Source organism: Cryptomeria japonica, chromosome 10 (assembly GCF_030272615.1).
Source record: "Cryptomeria japonica chromosome 10, Sugi_1.0, whole genome shotgun sequence".
NCBI classification, from domain to species: domain Eukaryota; kingdom Viridiplantae; phylum Streptophyta; class Pinopsida; order Cupressales; family Cupressaceae; genus Cryptomeria; species Cryptomeria japonica.
The window spans coordinates 189,883,921-189,905,616 of NC_081414.1; the positions used below are offsets into that span (position 1 = coordinate 189,883,921).

Below are 21,696 nucleotides of genomic sequence, written 5' to 3' on the forward strand. Positions count from 1 at the left end.
ACAACCAAGTGACATCTTGGTCGGACATGTCTAAAAGACATGTCCAATCAAGGTGCCACTTGATCGTGACTGCTTTGCTATATATACATCATTCAAAAGAAAAGGAATGACATTGAAATCGATACATGTTCATTCTTCAGACCTGCAGAAAAGGACGATAATATTATTGTCATAGTAATAATACCAAAATCGGAAATACACTATCTAGCATATAACTTGTTTATTAAATTGGAAATTGCAATAACATTTACAATTTTAATCCATAAATCATATTGTTAAGTTGATTCCTGGTGTAACTGTCTGTTTTAGCGTAATGTTATCTTGAGGCAATCATTGGTTGATGTCATTTATTGCATATTCTTTCTTATATGAAATTTAATCTGGACTTGCAGATAATATTTGGAGGCAGGTGGCGACACCTTGTGGGAGAGCGAGATTTTTGGGAGCGCTTTGGAGGTGTTGACATTTGCATGTCACCTGGTTCCTTTGCACAAGCCAATACTCAGGTTTATTTTAATTATACGAATGCTTTAGTGCACTTGCTTTACAAATTTCTGCTTAAACGAATATTTGATCTAAAAAAGGCATAAAGAAGTATTTTTATTTTTTAACCTTGGTATAGTGTAATAATACACTGTAGTGACTAGCATAGATTTCAAATTTAGATATTGATGTGGGTGAATATTTTGAGAGTCATTTCAAGCCATAGATTATGTGGCTATAATGCTAGGGCCTTTTGTGGATATTAGTTTTGGTTTGTGTGATATGCCACACATTTGATATAAATAAGATTTGGTTTTGAATGTATGGAAACCTATAGGTTGTTGAAGAACAGGTGGATTAAGCCATTGGTGGGATTCTAAATGCCATTTTGGGTGTGCCCCTTGTGTTGCATCAAGAATGCTTCTTGCCTTAGCCAGTTCTGTGTTGCTAGGGTGAAACATTGGAACGATGGTGGACAACAGTTAAATGCACAAAATAGACATGAGAGATCTGCATTTAGAGTCATACAGATCCATTTCTGTTGAGATGTATGGTCAATATTGTAGAAATGACTTAACTTTACAGCCCTACAACTTTGAGTTTCAATTTACACTATAGAATCATTAAAACTCATATGTAACACCCAGTAGAATTGTGATACTTAAATCATACAAAGTATTTACATCTTTGGATGATTGTTGTTTGCAGTCTTACAAGATACGTGCAGAATATTTATTATCTTTTTAGGTGGGCTTAAGATATTTTATGCAATTTATCTGAGCTGGAATCTGGTTTACTAATGCTGTCTCTTCTTTTATTGATTGAACACAAGTCAATATATTTCACAGTAAATTAAATCAGTGGAAAATTCCTAACCCCGCCTGAGAAGAAATAAAAAGGATCTAGGACATCATTTTGTCATTTGTGGAGCTATTTGTACCATAACAACAGAATTGTTGTTCATGAATAACTCAACAAAACAAAAGATAAAGGTTTTTTCAATTCAGACTAGTGCAAGAGTTAGGATTAGGAAAAAATAAAAAAATTAACCCTAATTATAACCCATAAATTGATTCTTTGACCAAAAAATGGTGATTTCATTGTGAAAATTTTGAGATATCATTGTGAAAAAATTACAATTTCAGTAGAAAATCTTACTGATTTTATGCAGAAACTTGTGATTTTTTAATGAAAAAATTGGGCAGAGGAGTGAGAAATGATTAGTCAAGATTTTGAAAACATGTCTGCTTCAGTAATTTCTGCATACCTTAGCACATAAATGTTTGACTGAGCTCATGCAGTTAAACCTTTTATCTTCCCTGTCTGCTTACAACAATTACTTTCTTATCTTATTGGGATCTCTATGGATCCTTGAGTGGAAAATTTTCAGATTTTGTGTGATTTTAATAGCTCCTGTAGCCTATCTAGCAATTATACCAGATAGTCTTGCTTGATTGTTTTCTATTAAAACTCATTTCTTGGATCAAACTCGGGCAGAAAAAACATTATTTCATGGCCTGATTTATATTAGATCTCATTTAGAGTTGTGGACTTTAGATAGTCATTCCTTTGAATTTGTTTTTGAGAAATTCTTCTTGACCACCTGTTTGGATCTATGTATTGAAGGGTTAGAAACCCTGCCAAGTACTGAACCATAGTTGTTAACCTTCTCCTCACTTTCTTTTTCTAGTACTTATTGTCCAAGAGTATGTCTTGCTCTTATCTGGAAATTATTCTTTAGAATGTGGCTGAGAGAGGCTTTGTGTTTGGATTTTCATTGCAACTTCTCTTGAGAAAATGCTAGCTATTGCATTTACAAGTATGGTTTTACCTAAGACTCTATAGTTTAGAAAATAGAAACATGTACATGACCAAACTAAAATAGAAATATATGTTAGGCCCAATATGCAAAGCTAATGTACTGAGAGGGGAGGGGTGAATCAGTACTTAAAATCCTTTCTTCAACAATAACTTTACTGTTATGCATAAACCAAAAATTGCTATAACATGATATAATGCTAAAACAAATAAATAATAATCATACATGATTCACTCCATAACACATATATTTTGGTTAAGCAGAAACTCTTGGTTAGAGAGAAAAACTGCGGTGGGGATGGCACCCACAACTTCACTACTGCAATAATAAAGGTTGCTCAGTTAGAGCTACATGTTCAGCTATTTCTGATAGCTTACCCTGTTAGGAGTATCAAGATCGTTAGATCTACCTTGCTAAAGGATTTTACAACACTTATTCTAAATGTTGCACTTGGTTAAAGGCTTTACAATTTATAGACTTTGTTAGAGTCTTTTACCCTGTTAAAGGTTTCTCTTATAACTCAAAATATTACAATAAGATCTTTACAAATATCTACTTCACATCTGAAATGTTATAGCAGATTCTATGTGCTCAAAATGAGATTACCTTGCTTATAGCATACCTCGGTAATCCATAAAGTAACTCGGTAAACCCTTCTGTTTACTCTGTTCCTTGACTGTTATCTAAAATCCTTCTCGGTGACCTCTGTGTTTCTGATCGTCACAATACTCAGTGCTTCCTTATCTATCACACATGTCTTGTTTCATATATCTTTGTATTTGATCCCAATTCATGTTGTATAAATAGATCTCTTATGTCAGTGATCTGGTTCATTGCTTCGATCTTACAAACATGATTTATCGAATGAATAACCATACAAGATATTTCATTGGATAGATGACCTCAAGATCATACAAAATCTTTAAGTGCAATTTCCAATGTGATAACGGTTCTTTGTTCCTCGATCTTGTAACACGTTTCCCATGTGTGTCTAGGTTCAATGAATCTAGTAACACGTTTCACTTTGTGTGTGTTAACTCGGTATATCATTTTTGCTGCTCGGTAGACACACTAGTGATACTCAGTAGACAGCTCAGTGTATACTAGGCTTTGTGACTACTTTCTTCTATAACCGACTGCTCTGTGCTTACCGACTGAATATTTCGGTAGTAGTAACTGACTAGAGTATATAGAATGACTTTGGACATAAAACTAATGGCAACTTAGTAAGTAGTAACAATATATTCACCCAATGGAGAAATAACTTAGTATCTTATATATTTACAATAATGTGCAATATACAGTCTTCTAATTTCCAAATTCAAACAACAATACAAGGAAAAGAATCAAGAGACTGTAAGCTAGCTGAAAGCCAACTTCAAGATATGAATATACAAACAGCATAGCTCTTCAATACCTGTATGTAATGACCTGCATCTATTTTGGTAAAACCCTTCTATGGAGATATTCTTCTGTCAGCAAACTCTATCTTCTTAATGAATGCTGATCTTAAAAATCATGATAGCTTGAACTTTGACCTCCTTTTTATTTGATTTAGGAAGTAGTTGGGCCTTTTTAGATTCCCTCACTTCTCTTAACTTGTTTTTGTTTCTTTATTTTATTTCACTTTTTACTTTATTGTCAATGCACTTTCCCTTCAATTTCTTTTTATTTGTCGTTGTGGAGACTTTTGATCAATAAATTGTTTGCATGTATTCATAGCACTGGGTACCGTCACTAGAGAGCTAAGCTTATCTAATTCTAAGTTCGACCATTAATAATATTTTTGCATGTTGTTCAGTCCAAATTCTCCAATCTGACAAAGCCATTTGCAAATACCTCATGAATTTTAAATACTCTTTGATTTCTAAATTCTAGATGCTTTCTCTCCATCTCACCGTGGCCTGGGCTAAAGATTTAGTTTGGAGACATCTAGGTTCTGACACTGGATTTAATCTGTTACCATCCAAATCTCTCTACTTGTTACAAAGGTCTAGGCATTCCAACTAATGAAAGTTTCTTTCAATTTATACTAACAATATTGTTTATTATCCAATTCGTTATTAGGCCTTTCTGAAGTCAAAGCTTTTTCCTTTTTCTTGGCACTTTTGCACGATTTCCAGAATCAGTACATCTATACTTTTTAATTTCTGCTGCTTGAAAAATAATCAGCAGATAATTAAATTGTGATCTTTCATCTTTTTATTCAAGAAAGAATTGTAATAAATCCCTCAGATATTTTATGGAGATTGTCTAGAACTAATGTGACTCATCTTCTCATCACTTTTTAGTCAATATGTAACTCTTTCACCTTTTTGATATATAATCCTCATTAGTATGTGTCCTCCTAATAGATTACTTGGTGTGTTCATAAACATCAACTAAAAAATTTATAACATAGTCTTTTTCCTAAAAGTTTCTTTCCAGTCACATTACTATGATCCTTAAGTTTCGGAATTTTCAATTGCTTATTTACATGCCCGTCTAAAATATGTCGTTTACATTTGTAATATGTGGCCTGGAATTTTGAATAAGTCAGTCATGAAGAATAAATAAATCAAAGGAATGTTATATTGTGCATTAGGAAAAGACGAAGTTATGTCAAGTATTATCAATTTTTTTGTTAGTATCAATTCATTGGGTAGTCAATGATTGTAAAGTCCCCTTCGCAAGCATGAACAATTGTAAAGACCCTTAGCCTATTTAATTTACATAGGCTAATTGGGATGTGGCAAGAGCATAATTAATTAATTCAATAATGTTGTCTAAAACCATTCATTTTTTAGGCAACATATAGTTAATCAATTGTTGTATTTGACAGTTTACTAAAAAGTGACTAATCTGGAGCCCAAAAGTAAAGTTAAGTTAAAAATAAATTTTAATAGTCACTTCGGGGGAAAAAATGAAATATATTATAGTATTTCAAAAATGTGAAAAGGGCATAAAAAGGAGAGCTGGAAAATAGAAATTCATTCTTGACATTTCTATTTTCAAACCCCAGCTTGAGAGTGAGCAATTGTTCAACTATTCTGCCTTAGGATGAAAACCCTTTTGGCAAAAATTGGTTTTGAGTATAGAAACCCTCCTAGCCAATATGTGAGTAGATTCATCCAAGATTCATAGGTGTGCTAAATGTTAGAACTTTTGTGGATTTTTGTGCTGAACAAATTGAAATATCATTTCTAGATTTGTGAATGTTGTTCCAGTTTGAAGAAAAAGGCGGAGATCGAAGGAAAGAATCATTTTCTAGAAACATTTTTACCAATTAAGCACTGATAAGAAAGACTCAGCAACAGGCTGTACCATCTTGTTAGTGGCTATAATCTATCCAGAACTGAGTTGTACAGGTATAAGGGAGGTGTTTGGAATTTGAGAATAGGTGACCAGTTTTGGGGGAGTTTGGATAGTTCTAAACCCTATTTGTACCATTATTTGATGAGCATTGACTTTATATGTTGGGCACAACTTGTTAGGGATTAGCAAAAAAGGTTAGAAATGTTTTTAATTCCTTTTTGAACAAAATAGGATGTATGTAATCCCAAGTTTATCAATGAGAATATTGGTGTGAGAATTCCAGCCATAGATATATGTTGTCTTTGTGTGTGATTGCATTGAGATAATTTTCAATTGAATAGTATTAATATTTTGTTACAGCTATATGAATTGTTGCTAGATTGAAGTAAATTAATTTCTTACATTTATTTAGTTCATGAGCATTTTGTCAAAACATTTGTCAAAGCCTCAAAAATACAAAAAAATAAATAGTTAGGGGTATTTCAATTTTCAATGATGGTTGTCTCAAATGCTACCCCTATTAGCAATCATTTTACTTATGATCATCACTTTGACATTGTCAAGTACCTCTCATGCACACATTCTCTTTAGACTTCTATCTATTGATGTACTTGTTAAGTATGGAATTATTGTTGAAGATATAATGTGTTGCTCTACATTGTCTGTTTGAATTGTTTTTTATACTACAAATTGTGCTGGTTATTACCGCACATTTTTTCTTGGTAACTTGTAATGAAAATGTAGTGGGTATAGGTGCATTGATTGATCAACTATGCACTAAATGGAGAAAGAAAGGATGCATTATAATGTCCAATGGTTGGAAGTTGGAACAACATAAATAAGACACATTGCAATTTGCTTCTTGTTTTTGTGGGGAGTATCATTTTCTTGAGTTCTATTTGATATTCTAGGAAAAGTGCAGAATGATTTATATTCATGTTACACGTCCAAAGAGTTTTGGTGGAGGTGGCAAACGAAATTATTTTCTTAAGTGTCATCAGAAATCTTGCCAATTATATGGTTGTAGGAAGAATTCTTTTGAAGAGGCTTCCAACTATTTCTTGGACTCTTTGTATAACCAGTCCATAGCTTCATCTTTTGTTGGAGGATCTTGGGAAAATTGGTTGGGTTAAAAATTTTGTAGAGAGAGGGAAAAGCATTTGTAAATATATCTACAAATTCTCTTGGATTCTCAACTTTACAAGTTCACATCTAGTGAAAAACTTTTACAACTGAGAACCATTTGATTTGCCACTGTGTTTTTAAACTTGCAATCCCTATTTGATGTAAGGGTGCTTTGAAAAGATTTTTTTCTTGTGAGGAATAGACTTCTTTAGATTTTTTATTTTTTTTTATATTCCAGATCATTTACAAATATTTTGCTCATACGAGCATCAACTTGAGACCATTACATGACACTAATATTTGCTCATATCGAGCAACCACAACCATGACACTAATACTAGCTCATTTCAATGACACTAATACTAGCTCATTTCAAGCAACCACACTAGAATCAACTTGTGGAAGACCAAGAGTCACAAATTAGAATCCACTTATTAGAAACCACCATTAGCTCATTTTGAGCAACCACACTAGAATCAACCTACGGAAGACCAAGTGTCACAAATTAGAATCCACTTATTAGAAACCGCCTAGAAGCCAATTGTGGAAGACTAAGTCACAACTTTGAATTCCATATTAGATGTCCCTTTGGGATTTGAACCTTGATCTCCACAATGAGAACTCAATGCTTTAACCAATAGAACACAACCCCTTGGACGACTTCTTTAGATTATTGAAGAAAGGGGTTGGCATTTATATAGAAGGGGTTTTGCCATTTGGTGAATCTAAGTTTTGGGCCAATATGAAGGATATTGTAAAGGTGATTTGTTTTTTGTATCTTTCTTCTTCTACCATCTTTTCTTATCTAGTTTTTTGTTTTCCTTAGTATTTCTCCCAAGTCTTAACTTCAAGAATCAAAACTCAATTGCTGACAAGTGATTAAGGCTCCACTAGATATTTTTGTAGCTACGGTGGTATAAATCCCTTGATGTTAAATTTCTAGGAGGATCTATATTGAGCTAAGGAGGATATAAGAAATTTCTTAGTAGGGTAGAAATTAATTGCTACCCATATGGGACACCATAAACCAAAGTGGTACTGTCAACTACACAAGATATTACATATTATTGGAAATGTCCTTAACCTAATATTCTACTTTGGTGAGGAAATCAAGGTTGCTGTGGAGTTATGTAAGGCATCTACATTGCATATAGAGAACAATACATGATCGCAACATGGTATCCCTCTCAGAGACCAAGGTCAAAAATATCTACAAATCTATAAGAGGCTCAATGGGAACTGCTTTGCAAGGGAAAAAATCAATAGAAGCAACTGGATCAACAGGAGGAAAAAAGAAAAAATTTCACTAGAGACTTACGAAAATGGAGATAGAGAGAATTGATGAACCATCTCTATGTAAATCTGAACTCCCCGTATGGAAACTTGTTAAATTTGATCTCTGGTTGTGCATAATTGACGTGTAGATGATATGAAGAAAAGCATAGGACTTGAGGAATAATTTGCATCCTTTTACAATGATATTCAATGTCCCATGATCAAGTATCGGATACTGACTATGCGAAGGGGATTATCATAACAATGATAACATTCATTATGGGATCAGGGTAAATTCTTTCTTTTCACTTTTTGTAAATGAGGGTTTCTACTTGCCATTGTATTTTATCGCAATCACAAACATGTATTTCATATCCGATCCATATTATATCTGAGGTTTTGTGAAATTCTGCCGCATCCATACCAGATAGTGTATCTGTATCATTTTCTGTGCAACTTAGGTTCTTTGGACAATTTTTAGATGAATCTTAAATCATCCTTTCACAATAATTAATTCCTATTCTTAAATTTTCTTCAGTTCTTGTACAAATTGTAATATAATGTGAAATAATATTCTGGCAGGCATTCACCTCTATGCTTTATAAATTATGCAAATACGTAAAACGTGGCAGTGCAGTTGTTGAGCTATATGCTGGAGTAGGGATCATTGGTCTCTGTTTAGCTGCAAACAGGAAGTGTAGGTAAGTGTGACATTATGTTCATATATAGTTCTATGGACATGTATAATAAATCAATAAAAGAAGTGCTATCTGTTTCCATCATATATTTGATTTATTTTAGCTTTAAGCAGCACATGTGAATATAATTCCACTTGATATATCATGTGACAGGTCAGTGAAATGCATAGAGATTAACAAGGAATCAAAGTTGCCATTTGAGAAGTCACTTGCTCGCCTTCCAGAGTCGTTAGACTCCAGCATTAGTTGGCATTGTGCTGATGTCTCCAAAGTGGGATATCAGCCAACCTACTGAATTACATGCACTGCAACCATTTTTTACTATTGAAAAACATTCTCAATTGCAACTGGCTAGATATTTTCTGCTTTTTGAATGCTGTGCTTCATTTCAGGTCCCAATTCATTGGCTGGAGGGTTCAGATGTCATTGTCGTTGATCCTCCAAGGAAAGGTCTTGATAACTCTATTATTGATGCTCTGCAGATAGCATCATTACGGGGACAAGGAGCGATTCAGACGCCTAGGAGGTAAAATCTTTTAATAATTCTTGTACATAATATTTGATATTTTAGAGCTATCGGTAGCTGATTGTGACGTAATCTTCTTTAATATGCTTGCTTATTTTCTTTTTGTTTTACTATAATGTTCCCCTGCTTGAATTGCAGAGTAGAGAAAAGGCCATGGATTCTACGAGCACAGAAAACTACTAACACAGCAAGTAAAACCAATTTTGATGAAATTGCATCTTGGCCTGATACATTAATCTATGTTAGCTGTGGATGGACGAGTTTTAAGCAGGTAAATAGATAAGATAGCTAGTATGTTGCTGGTATAGTCTGAAATTATTGAACTTTATGAGTAATTCAGTAGCAGTTGCAAAGATCTTATCTTATTTACAGATGTGTATGTGGAATAGTTTTACCCAAGCTGTATCTTGAAAGTTGCAAATGTTTATCACAGTTAACCTGTAAGACTAATGTGTTTGCGCAGGACTGCCAGGCATTATTGTCTAACAAGGCTTGGCATATAAAAAGTGCACATGCATTCAATTTTTTCCCTGGGACAGACAGGTTCTATTTTTTCCCTTTCTCTCATTTGCTATATTATATTTTCTTGTACAGGATAGTTAACATTTGTATCATAGCTTGACTGATGCATAGTTTATAAAAGCATTTTTCAGATTTTCCTTACCAGTTATAGCATCTAGAATATTAAACTGTAATATTAGTTTCCCTGATTAAGATTGAGCGTTTGAGGTTCTCTGCGTATTTGCACGAAAAGTGTGCAGTGGCACATCAAGAGACTTAAGTTGATGTATGATGATCACTCGGTGGAGCTAAGAACATTAGAAAAACTGAAATTGGAAAAATATCTTTGACATGGAAGAACAAAAATGTATAGAACTATAATTTTTAATAAGCATCAATGCATCAGACATGCACCTACAGCCTGCACAAAACAACTTTAACAAGGAATCATTCAAGTTGAATTATTGAAATGCATTTGGAAACATGTATAGTTTTCATGGCTTAAGTGTTCTAGGTGTAGGCTTTTCATGCTAAGAATCATACCTTAAGTGGTACAATTAAAAAAAATGACAAACCTTCTCTCCCATATTGAGCACTATATTATGGTAATAATAGAGTCCCCTTTTCCAAATCACTATTCTAGTAGAGAAATTTTATACCAATTATATTTGTGATACTCTTGATAAGAAAGAAGTTAGAAAGAATTATTTTAATATTCTAAGAGATTAGAAAAAATATTTGTAAAAATGATTTAAAGAGAATAGGAGTAAGAGGGTTTAATTCAAAAATTCTTGGTGTACCTTAATATCATAGACCTAGACCTTGCTTTGAAATAGCATTCTCTTTTAACCAAGTCACTCTCCCTGAAGTCAGTAAAAGCTCCACAAGCCAAAGCATAAGAGTGAATATGGCTCTGTTGCATTTTGTTTTTGCTCAAAGTACTTGGGGCAAACAGGGCCCTAATCCTGAGAAATAAAAAAGAAAGACCATTCCAAATCCCATTGGGAAAATATATTTATTTAGTCAAGAAATATACTCTAGAATATGCATATTCTTCCATTGGACAGTCCTTAATTCCCAAGGAACTGTCATCCCGCAAAATCTTATATTCTTTACTGAAGTCAAACTAAAATCTGCAAAATATGGTCCACCATTTGAACAAGTATAAAAGATTACAGCAGTTACTAACATATCCATGAGTAGAAAACAGCCTTCACTATGGTAAGCATAATTCCCTAATTGAATTTCAACCCAAGGTACGATGGCTATTTCTGGTCTCGTGGCCCACTAAGCTAACTGATGCACTCAATGATATGTAATAGACTGCTAAAACTTAGATTGGATTAGTTGTTGAAAGGGCAGATATAAACTCCTCAATACAACTGAGTTTTGATTTCTCAAGTCAGTTAAATACCAAAATAGTTCGTGAATGGAATAAAGACGCTATAAAGCATACCCAAGTATCTGTAAGCAAGGTTAGAGGAAACCCTCATGTGCTTTACTATCCCCATGAAACCCACAAGATCTTTCCTTAAGAATGCAAATTCAAGAAGTGCTGAATTCCTTGTTAATATCCATTTTTACAATTTTGCCATGCAATAGTTTTTAGATTACTTGTTTTTTGAACGATTGTGTTCTTCATTTTATTTCTTTTGAATGACAGTTAGGTCAGCATCCAAACATGAGATCATCACTGAAGATGATAAAATTGAAACATGTGTATTGCAATGTATGATCCTGTTTATGACAATCTAATCACTTAGTAAATTATTTTTGTTTCTTCAGCATTGAGGTTTTGGCCATTTTCAAGTGCGGGGAGAGAATAAAACTAAAAAAGAAGAAATCTGCAGAAAAGAGAATAGCAAGGAGAAAATGAAGAGAGCTAAAAGAAAATCATACCTGAAGTATAACCCTGGTTAACACAGATTAGTCTCTCTTTTGAATCTGTCTGGGTTCAAAGTTGAAGGCTTTCTGCAATTATTTATAAAATTGTTTTTACATGTACCTTTTTTTTCAGAACATAGATTTTTGGTAGGAAAGCTAGTTGATTCTTGTTCATAAGTATGTCATATTCAAGTAATCTGTGAAAGAAAATGTATAAAATTTTCTAAATTGTGTACATACTCTAGTTCATAAACCTATCTATCAACCATTGTAAATTTTACAATATTAAATTAATTCATCTTTTGTATCTTTGATATTTAGATGAAACTTTGCGCCAGACATTTTCTGATGTTGTCAAGCAAATCTATTGCACTACTTCGCAATTTGTCTAGTGTAGTCATTTAGAAATATGCCATGTTTTGAGGGAAAGATAATTATTTTGAGGAAGATTGAAGATTGTATTAATAATTGAAATCTCTTTAATGGCTAAGATTCTGTGTAAAAAGTTTTATCGAAGATACCCTTAAATTTTAACTGAACCTCCGTAGTGTCTCCACGGGCTTTGCAAACTATCATCTGAATCTTTATATGCAATCTTTGTTTTTGATTTGCATAAGTTTCCTATTTTTTTACATGTTTGAGTTGATGCGTTAGGATTCAAATTTTACTCATAATTATGAAAAATAGTGCAAGACTACAAAGAACTTTGTTTAGTATTAAAGAGTTTAAATTATTTTTATAATGTTCACTTTCAAGCGAAAAATTATTTAATAATCTTTGAGACCTTTCTGATTTTAATAAAGCAAAAATTTTAAATAATCTGAAATGTATCTAACAAAGAATGTATCATATTGTATAAATTATATACAAACGATCATTTATTTATGTCACCTTTTATGCAATCTTGAAGAAATTAAAAAAAACTAAGACTAAGACATTCCAAACAATGCCAAGAAAACCATTGCGGCTTTCTGGGCCAAACTCAAAAGGGACTCAAATAAGCAATGCCTAAAAGATAGGGTCAGTTCTAGGCAAATAGTAACCTTTTTCCCTTTCAAGCAAAAAGGGCCTCCATAGTCCATTGTGAGCTTTTGTCCATCAAATCTTGCATAATTGTTTACCAATTAGTGTTTTTTTGCACACCATTTGAGAGAGTTAAAATTTTGTTGGAGATGAACTAACCTTTCTCACTTTCTTTAGTAGACATATCTTCAAAAAACCTCTTGCAACACCCCTTGATCATCAATCAAGGTTGGATCCAAAGGTTGTGCCAACTTTCCATAGGGATGACTATCCTTGTTGATATTGTGGGCTAGAGGAGAGTGAGGATGATCCACAAAGAAGCTAGCATGTTTCCACCATATGAAATCAGCATTAGTAGTACCCATCTTCTTAGATCAAAAAAGAGGAGAAACACAATGCAAGTGAGAATTACATTTGTAATTTTGTGCTTTGTTTAATTGCATCTCAAACATCTTAAGGGTAGGCCTTCAAATTTTTTAAAGCCCTTATAAGAAGGGTTGTATATACTTTTTTTATTAAATAATATTATAATTGTAACAATAAATTATGAATTTTGTTGATAAGATTAATATAGGTAATTTGTAAACTCCAAAAATAAGTAGCATTTAAGAACAACAAAGTTATTTTTATCATTCTACTTTTTCCAATAAATAATATTAATTCAAGAGGCATGTGGCAAATTAAATGAATCTACTCAAAAAACTGTACCTTGGAAACCACATGAGGGAGATAGTCATCATGCAACAATCGTTTTTTTTGTACTCTTATAATTGTGTGTGCAAAGTTACCACTAAGATGAACCACATTGGTAATACAAAGCCAAACATTGTTATTTAATTTTAATTGAATTAATATAACTGAACACACATGAAACTTAAAGTTGACTCTTAAATAACAATTTCTACAATAACCTTAATTATCATTAAGAATGTCTTGTGTTCAAAGCACTTATTTATAGGTTACAAATAATATAGGTTTTAAAGATTTAAAATGATTATTATTTATCCCCAAGAATTAAAGTTTTAAAGAAACCTCTTAAAGCTTAAAAAAGGGAAACAATGATACTTACAAGGAAAATTAATTTAAAAATGAATAAAATAAAGCAACTTCTCAATTGTCAAAAACATAATAAGATAAAAAATAAAACTAACAAAACAATGATTAATTTGAGAGTGCCTCTAAATCTAAAGAATTTAGCTAAGATGGTGTTGGTGTATTGTCTTTCTTAGTAGACAATAAAACTTTGAAATTCACCTTGTTGAGTTGATGGTGGGCAAAAATCTTGTTTTTCTTAACCAACAAGTGGATCTTTGGCATTTTTTGTATGGTCTAGATTTGAGGATCTTAGTAGACAAGACAACTAAAATCTAGCAACCAACACAATTTTGAATACAACAATCTTGGTCTGAGTTTTATTCCAATTTGCAAAAACAAATCTTACAAAACTACAAGAAATATTACTACAACCCCTTTTTATAGTTCAAGCCCCATAAAAGTTAAATGATTTCAAGATTTGGTGGTTATAGGAACTAAATTGATTTAAAAGAAGAAAAATCCAATATGAAATGGAAACTATGTTGGTCTAGTTCATTAACAGAATCCTGCAAATAGCTAGTTCAAGAAGGAAACTCTGCATGTCTGGTTCACTGACTAAATGTAATGTCCTGTTCTTTACTATCTCAAGAAACCGGAACAATTAGCTAATTATGATTTCTTACTTAATCAAATAATTGTAATTAGAGTCTAGTAAAGAGACTACACAAGCAATCAATTGCGTATATATATATATGAATGCGGAATACAATATGGATGAAAATATGCCTGATATATATTGACTAAATGTTCTAGGAATATTTCTGCTTAATCCTTTATAGAAATAAGGATTGAAATGGTGTATAATGATGGTACTGTTGTTTCAAAATATGATAGTTTTAAGCATGCAATGAACTAAGACTTGTCTGATGATTTATCCGTTTGTAATATATGCTACGATATTGGGCCTTCGACCTTATATGCTTCATAATAATTATGAAGATATAGACAATGCAAGGATGTTGTTTCTGATTGGAATAAGAAATGCTTGTATTAAAGTGGTGCCTTCTCTGTTATGGAATGTAATCCTTATGCAACCAATTCTTGACTCAAAGTCAATTGCTCAGATCGAGCTATCCAACAGGATAAGTATTCAAAGAGAGATAAATTCACATCGATGCCTTTGACAATTTTTAGAACTTGATCTTATACTTTGCTTGTGATGTGAGGAGGCACGTCCTTGACATCGTATCTGTTGTTTACAACTGGACTTGAATGGGATGAATCATTAGTCCAAATACAAGTTCGTCAAATGTGAGGATGCCACTCATCCAAGGATGATCTGCTGGTGACCCTATCCTTTCATGCATTGGTCCTCCATGATATAAAAGGGTATGATTGTGGGCAAGTGTGTGGATGATGGTAATCCTTATGTTTGGCAAGTGTGTGGATGATGGTTATCCTTATGTTTGGCAAGTGTGTGCCTTCGGAATTGGATGCTTGCAATTCTTTATGTTATGATGCAAACTATCTTATTGTAGGTGCACAAAGATTCATCCATTGGACTCTTCTTATTAGAGGTATGACTTCTAACTATCCTTCCTTGAAGAATACTTTGGGCACTTATGTTCTTTTATTCTTGCTTATTAGAACATTCATTCATTTGTTTTATTATTCTTTGAAGAAGATGAATTATGTAATTAACTAACCGGTATACCTATACTTATTTCTTGTAATGCCTAATTATTTCGTTGATCAAGACTACCACCCTTGATCGCCTAACTATACAAGATGTGTATCTGTTTTCAGTCACTTGATGGGGACATCACACAATATTCTACATATAGTTGGCTTAAGTGGGAAACTTTGCATATCTAGTTCACTTGAAAAATCTCACAATTTTTACAGGTCTAGTTCACTTGAAAAAAACTGTACTCCATGCTAGGTCTCAAAATCATTACTCCATTTCCTACAATTTTATTTAACCCACAAGGTCAGGGTTGTCAACAAATGAATGAAATCATTTCATCAATAAAACTATAGAGGACTCAAAGCTAACTCAACGAGAGTGAGTTTTATCTTCTACTCCATAAGCTTAGCTTGAACTCGAGAGGGCATTCCTAAGAGTACACCTTAACAAGTATTGAAGAAACAATGAATTTGGCACAAGCTAAACCCAACTTGCCTACTCAACCCCCTAAGAATATCATTGGATTAAGTAAACTAGTTATCTCTAACCCCTATATAGTGTATACAACAACTTGGAGACATTCACAAGGTGGGTGAGTTCCATGATTCATAGAAAATGGTTTTCTTTACTCCATGCAAATAGTGGTATCATGAACACAAAATTAAATTGAAATAAAATAATTTTTATTACTATGATTAAGTGTGAGTGGTTGGAACACATACAAAGAGAATGGTGTCTATTTTGAGGCAGTACAATCACAATTAACAAGGAGATATGAAAAACGGAAGGTGACAAATTGTAGGTGATTGACTTATTAAGCATCAACAAACAACATCAACAACTTCATCTACTTAGTTATCCATCATTGATATACCCAAACTCATGTGCAAGCATACAAAAAGAGCTATCAAGCTATCACAACACATATAATAAATTTAAAAACTATCAAGTTCCTCTAATGATGATTACAATCATAACAACAAGTGTACTAAAGAAAAAAAATCCAAAATGATACATCTTAGTTTACACATACAATAAAGGAAACATGGACCAAGAAAATAATATTACAATATTCATTTATAGTGAGAAACCTTTGCCTCCTTGCAACTACTCTACAATTGAATTTTAACAAATTTACCCTTCTAAATATTCCTCTATTATGCTCTACTCCACTTATAATGTCCAAAAATGATAAATAATAACCAAGGCAAACCCTAGAATGAAACAATTGTAGCTACTTGAGATCAAAGACAAAGGAAGATTCCCCTCAAAAAGGACACTTGAGATTACTAGAGATCATCTACATTTACACCTGGTAGCTAGAAGAAGTGATGCCATAAATGTAGGTAGGTGAAACAACATATTGTTGAAGAATTAGGAATTCTAGAACTTAGTGGGTATAGGGTAGCAGATGGATGCAAGAGAATTAGTGAAAGGGAAAATAAGGGAGATGGTAAGTCGATGCCTCAATAGTCGACTAACTTAGACAAAATCATGCCTCCTTGTGGGTAGTCATGGGTCAACTAGGAACCAAGAGCTAAAGAATCATCAAAATTACTAACACCACTTTTAGCTTGCTTTATGCACTTGCCTCATCATGAATTTTCATTTACTACACCATTACCTTCATCTTTCAAGTCTCTTCAATCTTCCAAAGCCAATAATCAACAATCGAACTTGAACTAGGAACCAAGTTAGAGGTAATGGTGGTTCCCAGAACCATCAAAAGCTCTAACTCATTATAACTTCTGCATTTTTTCTCAAAAAATAACCAAATTGAAAATAGGAGCACCCATTAAGGTCTTGTACAAATTGGAACATCGAAAACAAACATACCCTACCCAATTTGCTCAAATAAGTGGTTTAAGACCCTTCATGAACAAATAAATGTAGACGAGGGGACTAAGAAATGGGTTGAAAGTTCTTGTGGTTCCAAGAATTTAAGGAAAACCTCCAACAAGCATCACTAAAAATCCCACTAATGTATGAAAGAAGAATTTGATGGTCAATGATAAAAGAGGAACTGGTAACACATTGGTGGGTCGAATAGTTATTGAAACTAGGGAAACCTTCGATCAACCTATAATAGTGAAAAATTAGGGTTTCCACCATTAGATATATGAAAACCGCCAATTTTTACTTAGGAACCAATACATTAGGGACAGATAGGAATTTGATAGATCTAAACCTAAGAGGTGTAAATGCTATACAAATTCCAGTGGGTCTCGAATGAGCCTCTTCTTTCCCTTGAGTTGAATTGATTTGTTAAAGATGTTGAAATCAGGGTAAACAGGCTGAAATTGAAGTAATTATGTGTGAACATTGAGCTACAGTCATTAGATCGAACCACGAATTTGGATCTGCGGATTATAAAAGTATTTGGACCTATTCCCAGAAAGAGCTCCTGATTTGCTTGGACCGTATGACAATTGCTCTGGTCCTCCACACTTTTCGCACTCCAATAGGGATTGATTTGTCACTATAAATAAAACTTATTCTGAAGATCGCAACTTTGTACCTATTCATGTGCACACTAGAGAAGGGAAATAGGTTGGAAAAAGGGTTTGCCTGATTCAAACCTCAGTTTAGGAATTAACCTTGAAATAGAAATGAGATATGATTGAATTGCAGTAATGGAAATGTTCTCCTTTTGAGGGAGATGCTAAATAATGACTAAAAATACAAATGTTATACCTCCTTGTGAAGTTTTGTTTGTCTTCACATGTAAATTAGAGTTTCATGAAGTCTTCAATAACATAGAACATGAATGTCATCTTCAATGCTTGAATCTTGACCTTATCACTCTCCAATGCTTGAAAGAAAACTAATTGCTTGCTTACTTGAATTTGAATTCTCAATTGCTTGATGTCGAATTAAATTTCATGTGTGTATATGCCAAAATGAGAGGGGTAGACCTCCTTTTATACTTTCTCATCGAAAAAGAACTTATTTTTTTGACATGAGCCAACACAAGGTCAGGATTCCCGCCCAAACTTTATGACTATTAAGGGGCCCAAAAATGGGTCCTAACTAGGAGGACCAGGGCGCTAGCACTCGGTCCCAACCAATCAAGCACCAAAAAATAGGGGGGGAAATGAAGTGTAGGGGTCAAAAGTATGGCAATTATACATGGTATGAGCATAATCAAGTCTCTAATCAAATCTCAGGGCACGAACACCAAGGTGAGAGCCCAAATGCGGACAAAATTTTTAAGGGAGAAAAATTTAGGATGATACACAGCCATAACTTACTCTTAAAAGATACAGAAGCCATCTTACCCATCTGACAGTCCTTACATAACACATTATCCGGTTTAACAAGATGGGGCAAACCTCTCACAATACTTAATTTAATAACCTTTATTGAATTGTCAAAATTCACATGACAAAACCTCTTGTGCCATAACCAGTTGTCTTCAATCTTTGTGACCAAACAACTATTCACATTAGTATTCAGATGAAAAAGATTATCTCTTTTCTGCTTTCCAGTAGCATTCAATTCTCCATTACTTCCAAGAATCCTATACACTCCACTTTTAAATTCTAGAAGATATCCCTTATCATTTAATTGACCAACACTCAAAAGGTTATGTTTTAATCCATCAACCCAAAAGACATCATCTGCATTACTTTTTCCATTCAATTAAATAGTTCCTTTACCTTTAACCATGCAAGGTGAGTTGTTACCAAACCTTACCACATCGTCATCAAATTCTTCAAGAGATAAGAACTTGTTTCTATCACCGATCATGTGGTGTGAGCAACCACTATCTATTATCCATTCATCATTGCTACCCATGTGAGACACCAATGCCTTTTCATCAGTAAGATCTTCCTTCACATCAACAAACTCTATCTCCTCATTGTCATCTTCTTCTGATTCTTCATTACTTACTCCTTCATTAACTGCAACATAGCAATGTTTATGTCCTTTTCCTTTAAATTTCTTGAATTTTTCCTTTCTATCACCATTTGGACAATTTTCAGCAATGTGTCCAATCTTATTGTAGGAAAAACACTTCAGAAGAAGTTTACCTTTGTACTTATCGGTGCCTCTAGGAAATCTTTTAGCCAATGCTGCCTCAAGTTCCATTAGATGATCTTCATTATCATCCTCAGTTCTACTACCGCCATGACTAGACCTGCAGTTATCATTATGATAAATATCCTTTCCTTTCCTCACAGACGTACTAGTTACAGAAGCTTTAAAAGTATATTCAGATGGTTTTGAAACACTATTATCAAAGTTGTTTAACTCAAATGTAGTCAACTTTCCAATAAGAGAATCAATAGTGACTTTATCTTTAGAAATAGATCTTAGTTCTTGAATAGCAGAAACTCTAATAGCATATTGTAGTAGGAGAGTTCTAAGCATTTTACTAACAACAACATCGTCATCAATATTACCTACAACACTCTTAATACCACCTATAGATTCTTTAATCCTTTGACCATATTATGCAATGTTCTCACCATCAACCATTTCATCTCATCAAATTTGCCTCTTAAACTTTCTTCTTTTGCTCTTTGTACATGTTCATCTCCTCCATAAATCAATTCTAATTTCTCCCATACCTCAAATGCAGTTTCTAATCCATGAACATCTATATACTCAGAATCAGATAAAGTACTTACAATTACTTCCAAGGCTTGAACGTTTTCTTGTTGTTTACCACATGATTCCAATACTGAGCACCCAATCCTTTGATGTATATCTTCATCTGGTCTTTCCATATCCGGTAGTTGTCCTTGGTAAACTTGGGACCCTCCTTCTTCATCATCTTTCTTCAGGATCTTTCCCTCACGCTGTTAAGCTTTCTGCACATAGAGGACCAACGCTCTGGTACCAATTGTTAATCTTAGAGGATCTGGTTAATACTAAGAGGGGGGGTGAATCGGTATTAACAACAAATTCAAATTTGAAACTCAACCTTATAAAAATTTCAATAACCAACAATAAAACCATTTACCAGTACCGATATTTGTTGATAATCATCTGCTAATCTGATTTATCAAGTTTGCACATTAAGTGTTCATTAACCATTCATTAACTAAAAATAAAACATAACATCACATAAAACATTCACCATATGAACACCATTTTTTCCACATGGAAATCCAAATAGGGAAAAAATTGTGGTGGGAATTGATACCCACAAAAATTCGTGCATTCTTTCAGAATGCGCCCTGTTAGGAGCCTAGCCCAGTTGGGAGCTAACAAAGATGCCCTACTAGGAGCAGACCATTTTTGGAGTCACCCAGTTAAGGGATTTAGATGATGAGCCCTATTAGGAGCTTTGACCTGTTAGGATCAACCTCACAAGATGATTTACAACTCAGATGTTGAGCCACCCTGTTAGGGGATTTACAATGTAAGGCCTGTTAGGACCTACCCGGTTAAGGGATTTTGACTGTTGCAATTATTAGGGAACAATAGTGAATGATCTGGGTATATCACTTAACTTCTTGCTTGATCAGATCCAAATCTACTACACTCTGGTAGATCTCTCACACTCTGGTTCAACTTCACACTCTTCTCAAAAACCACCGACACAACAAACATCAACTAAACCGACATAAATAACCTTTACAACTAGGTCGGTTACTAAACCCTAGATACATCAAGAATTTACAATACAGATCATCTTAGATCATATCAGATCATCATACAGATTATTAGAACTTTTTATAAAACAATATCAATCATTGAGTAATTGTAACTCATCACAGTAACTCGATCTGATACAAAGTCAAACCCTTAGAACACTCTTCTAAGTGCTTCGTTCTTTCCCAATAAATTCCATCTTCAAAAGTGCCAAAACAACAATTCATCCATCTACGCGGGTTGTACCATGTCACCTCCAAAATTTGAACTTGATGTAGATCACCACCAAACCAAAAATAATTACTGGTTAAGATAATTCTTTAGCGGTTCTTAAACCCTTCTTAAACCCTAGCAAAAATTCAACAAAAATCATAAACATGACTTTCGGTATCCAAAACATGATGCAATTCCGATCAAATACATATTACAATGATACAAACTCACATTCCAAACCGCAACACTTCAATCATCACTAATCGCCGGATCTAATCAAAATATTTCCTTGTTTACCGGTTAAGGTCCTAATTCCCAGTTTCTCGTTTCTTTACCGGTAAGCTCTTTCCGGTAGACCAAAAAGACTAAGATGGAAAAATGCATCATAGTAAACATCAGTTGCCATTAATGACAACACAAATAACTAATCAAAGTCATCCAATCATCCAATCTCAATCTCTTCATCACAATGTCATCACAAACAGTCCTTTATCGGTTCAATCATCATTCTTCATTTGCATCAGTTATG

The 21,696-nt window shown here is 33.6% G+C and overlaps 1 protein-coding gene across 3 annotated transcripts in view; it reads left to right on the forward strand.

The window, feature by feature from the left end:
- Positions 1-11,942, forward strand: part of LOC131079140 (uncharacterized) — a 182,647-nt gene extending 170,705 nt beyond the window's left edge. For 2 of the 3 annotated variants that reach the window (XM_059213036.1, XM_058017033.2), the window contains 7 exons: positions 393-506; positions 8,579-8,697; positions 8,848-8,965; positions 9,087-9,220; positions 9,359-9,491; positions 9,684-9,763; positions 11,507-11,942. In XM_059213036.1, the coding sequence (XP_059069019.1) occupies positions 393-506; positions 8,579-8,697; positions 8,848-8,965; positions 9,087-9,220; positions 9,359-9,491; positions 9,684-9,763; positions 11,507-11,597 (789 nt within the window). In that variant the 3' untranslated portion in view covers positions 11,598-11,942. The remainder of the gene's footprint in view (positions 1-392; positions 507-8,578; positions 8,698-8,847; positions 8,966-9,086; positions 9,221-9,358; positions 9,492-9,683; positions 9,764-11,506) is intronic. The other variant, XM_059213037.1, reaches the window with a different exon arrangement.
- Positions 11,943-21,696: the final 9,754 nt, after the last annotated feature.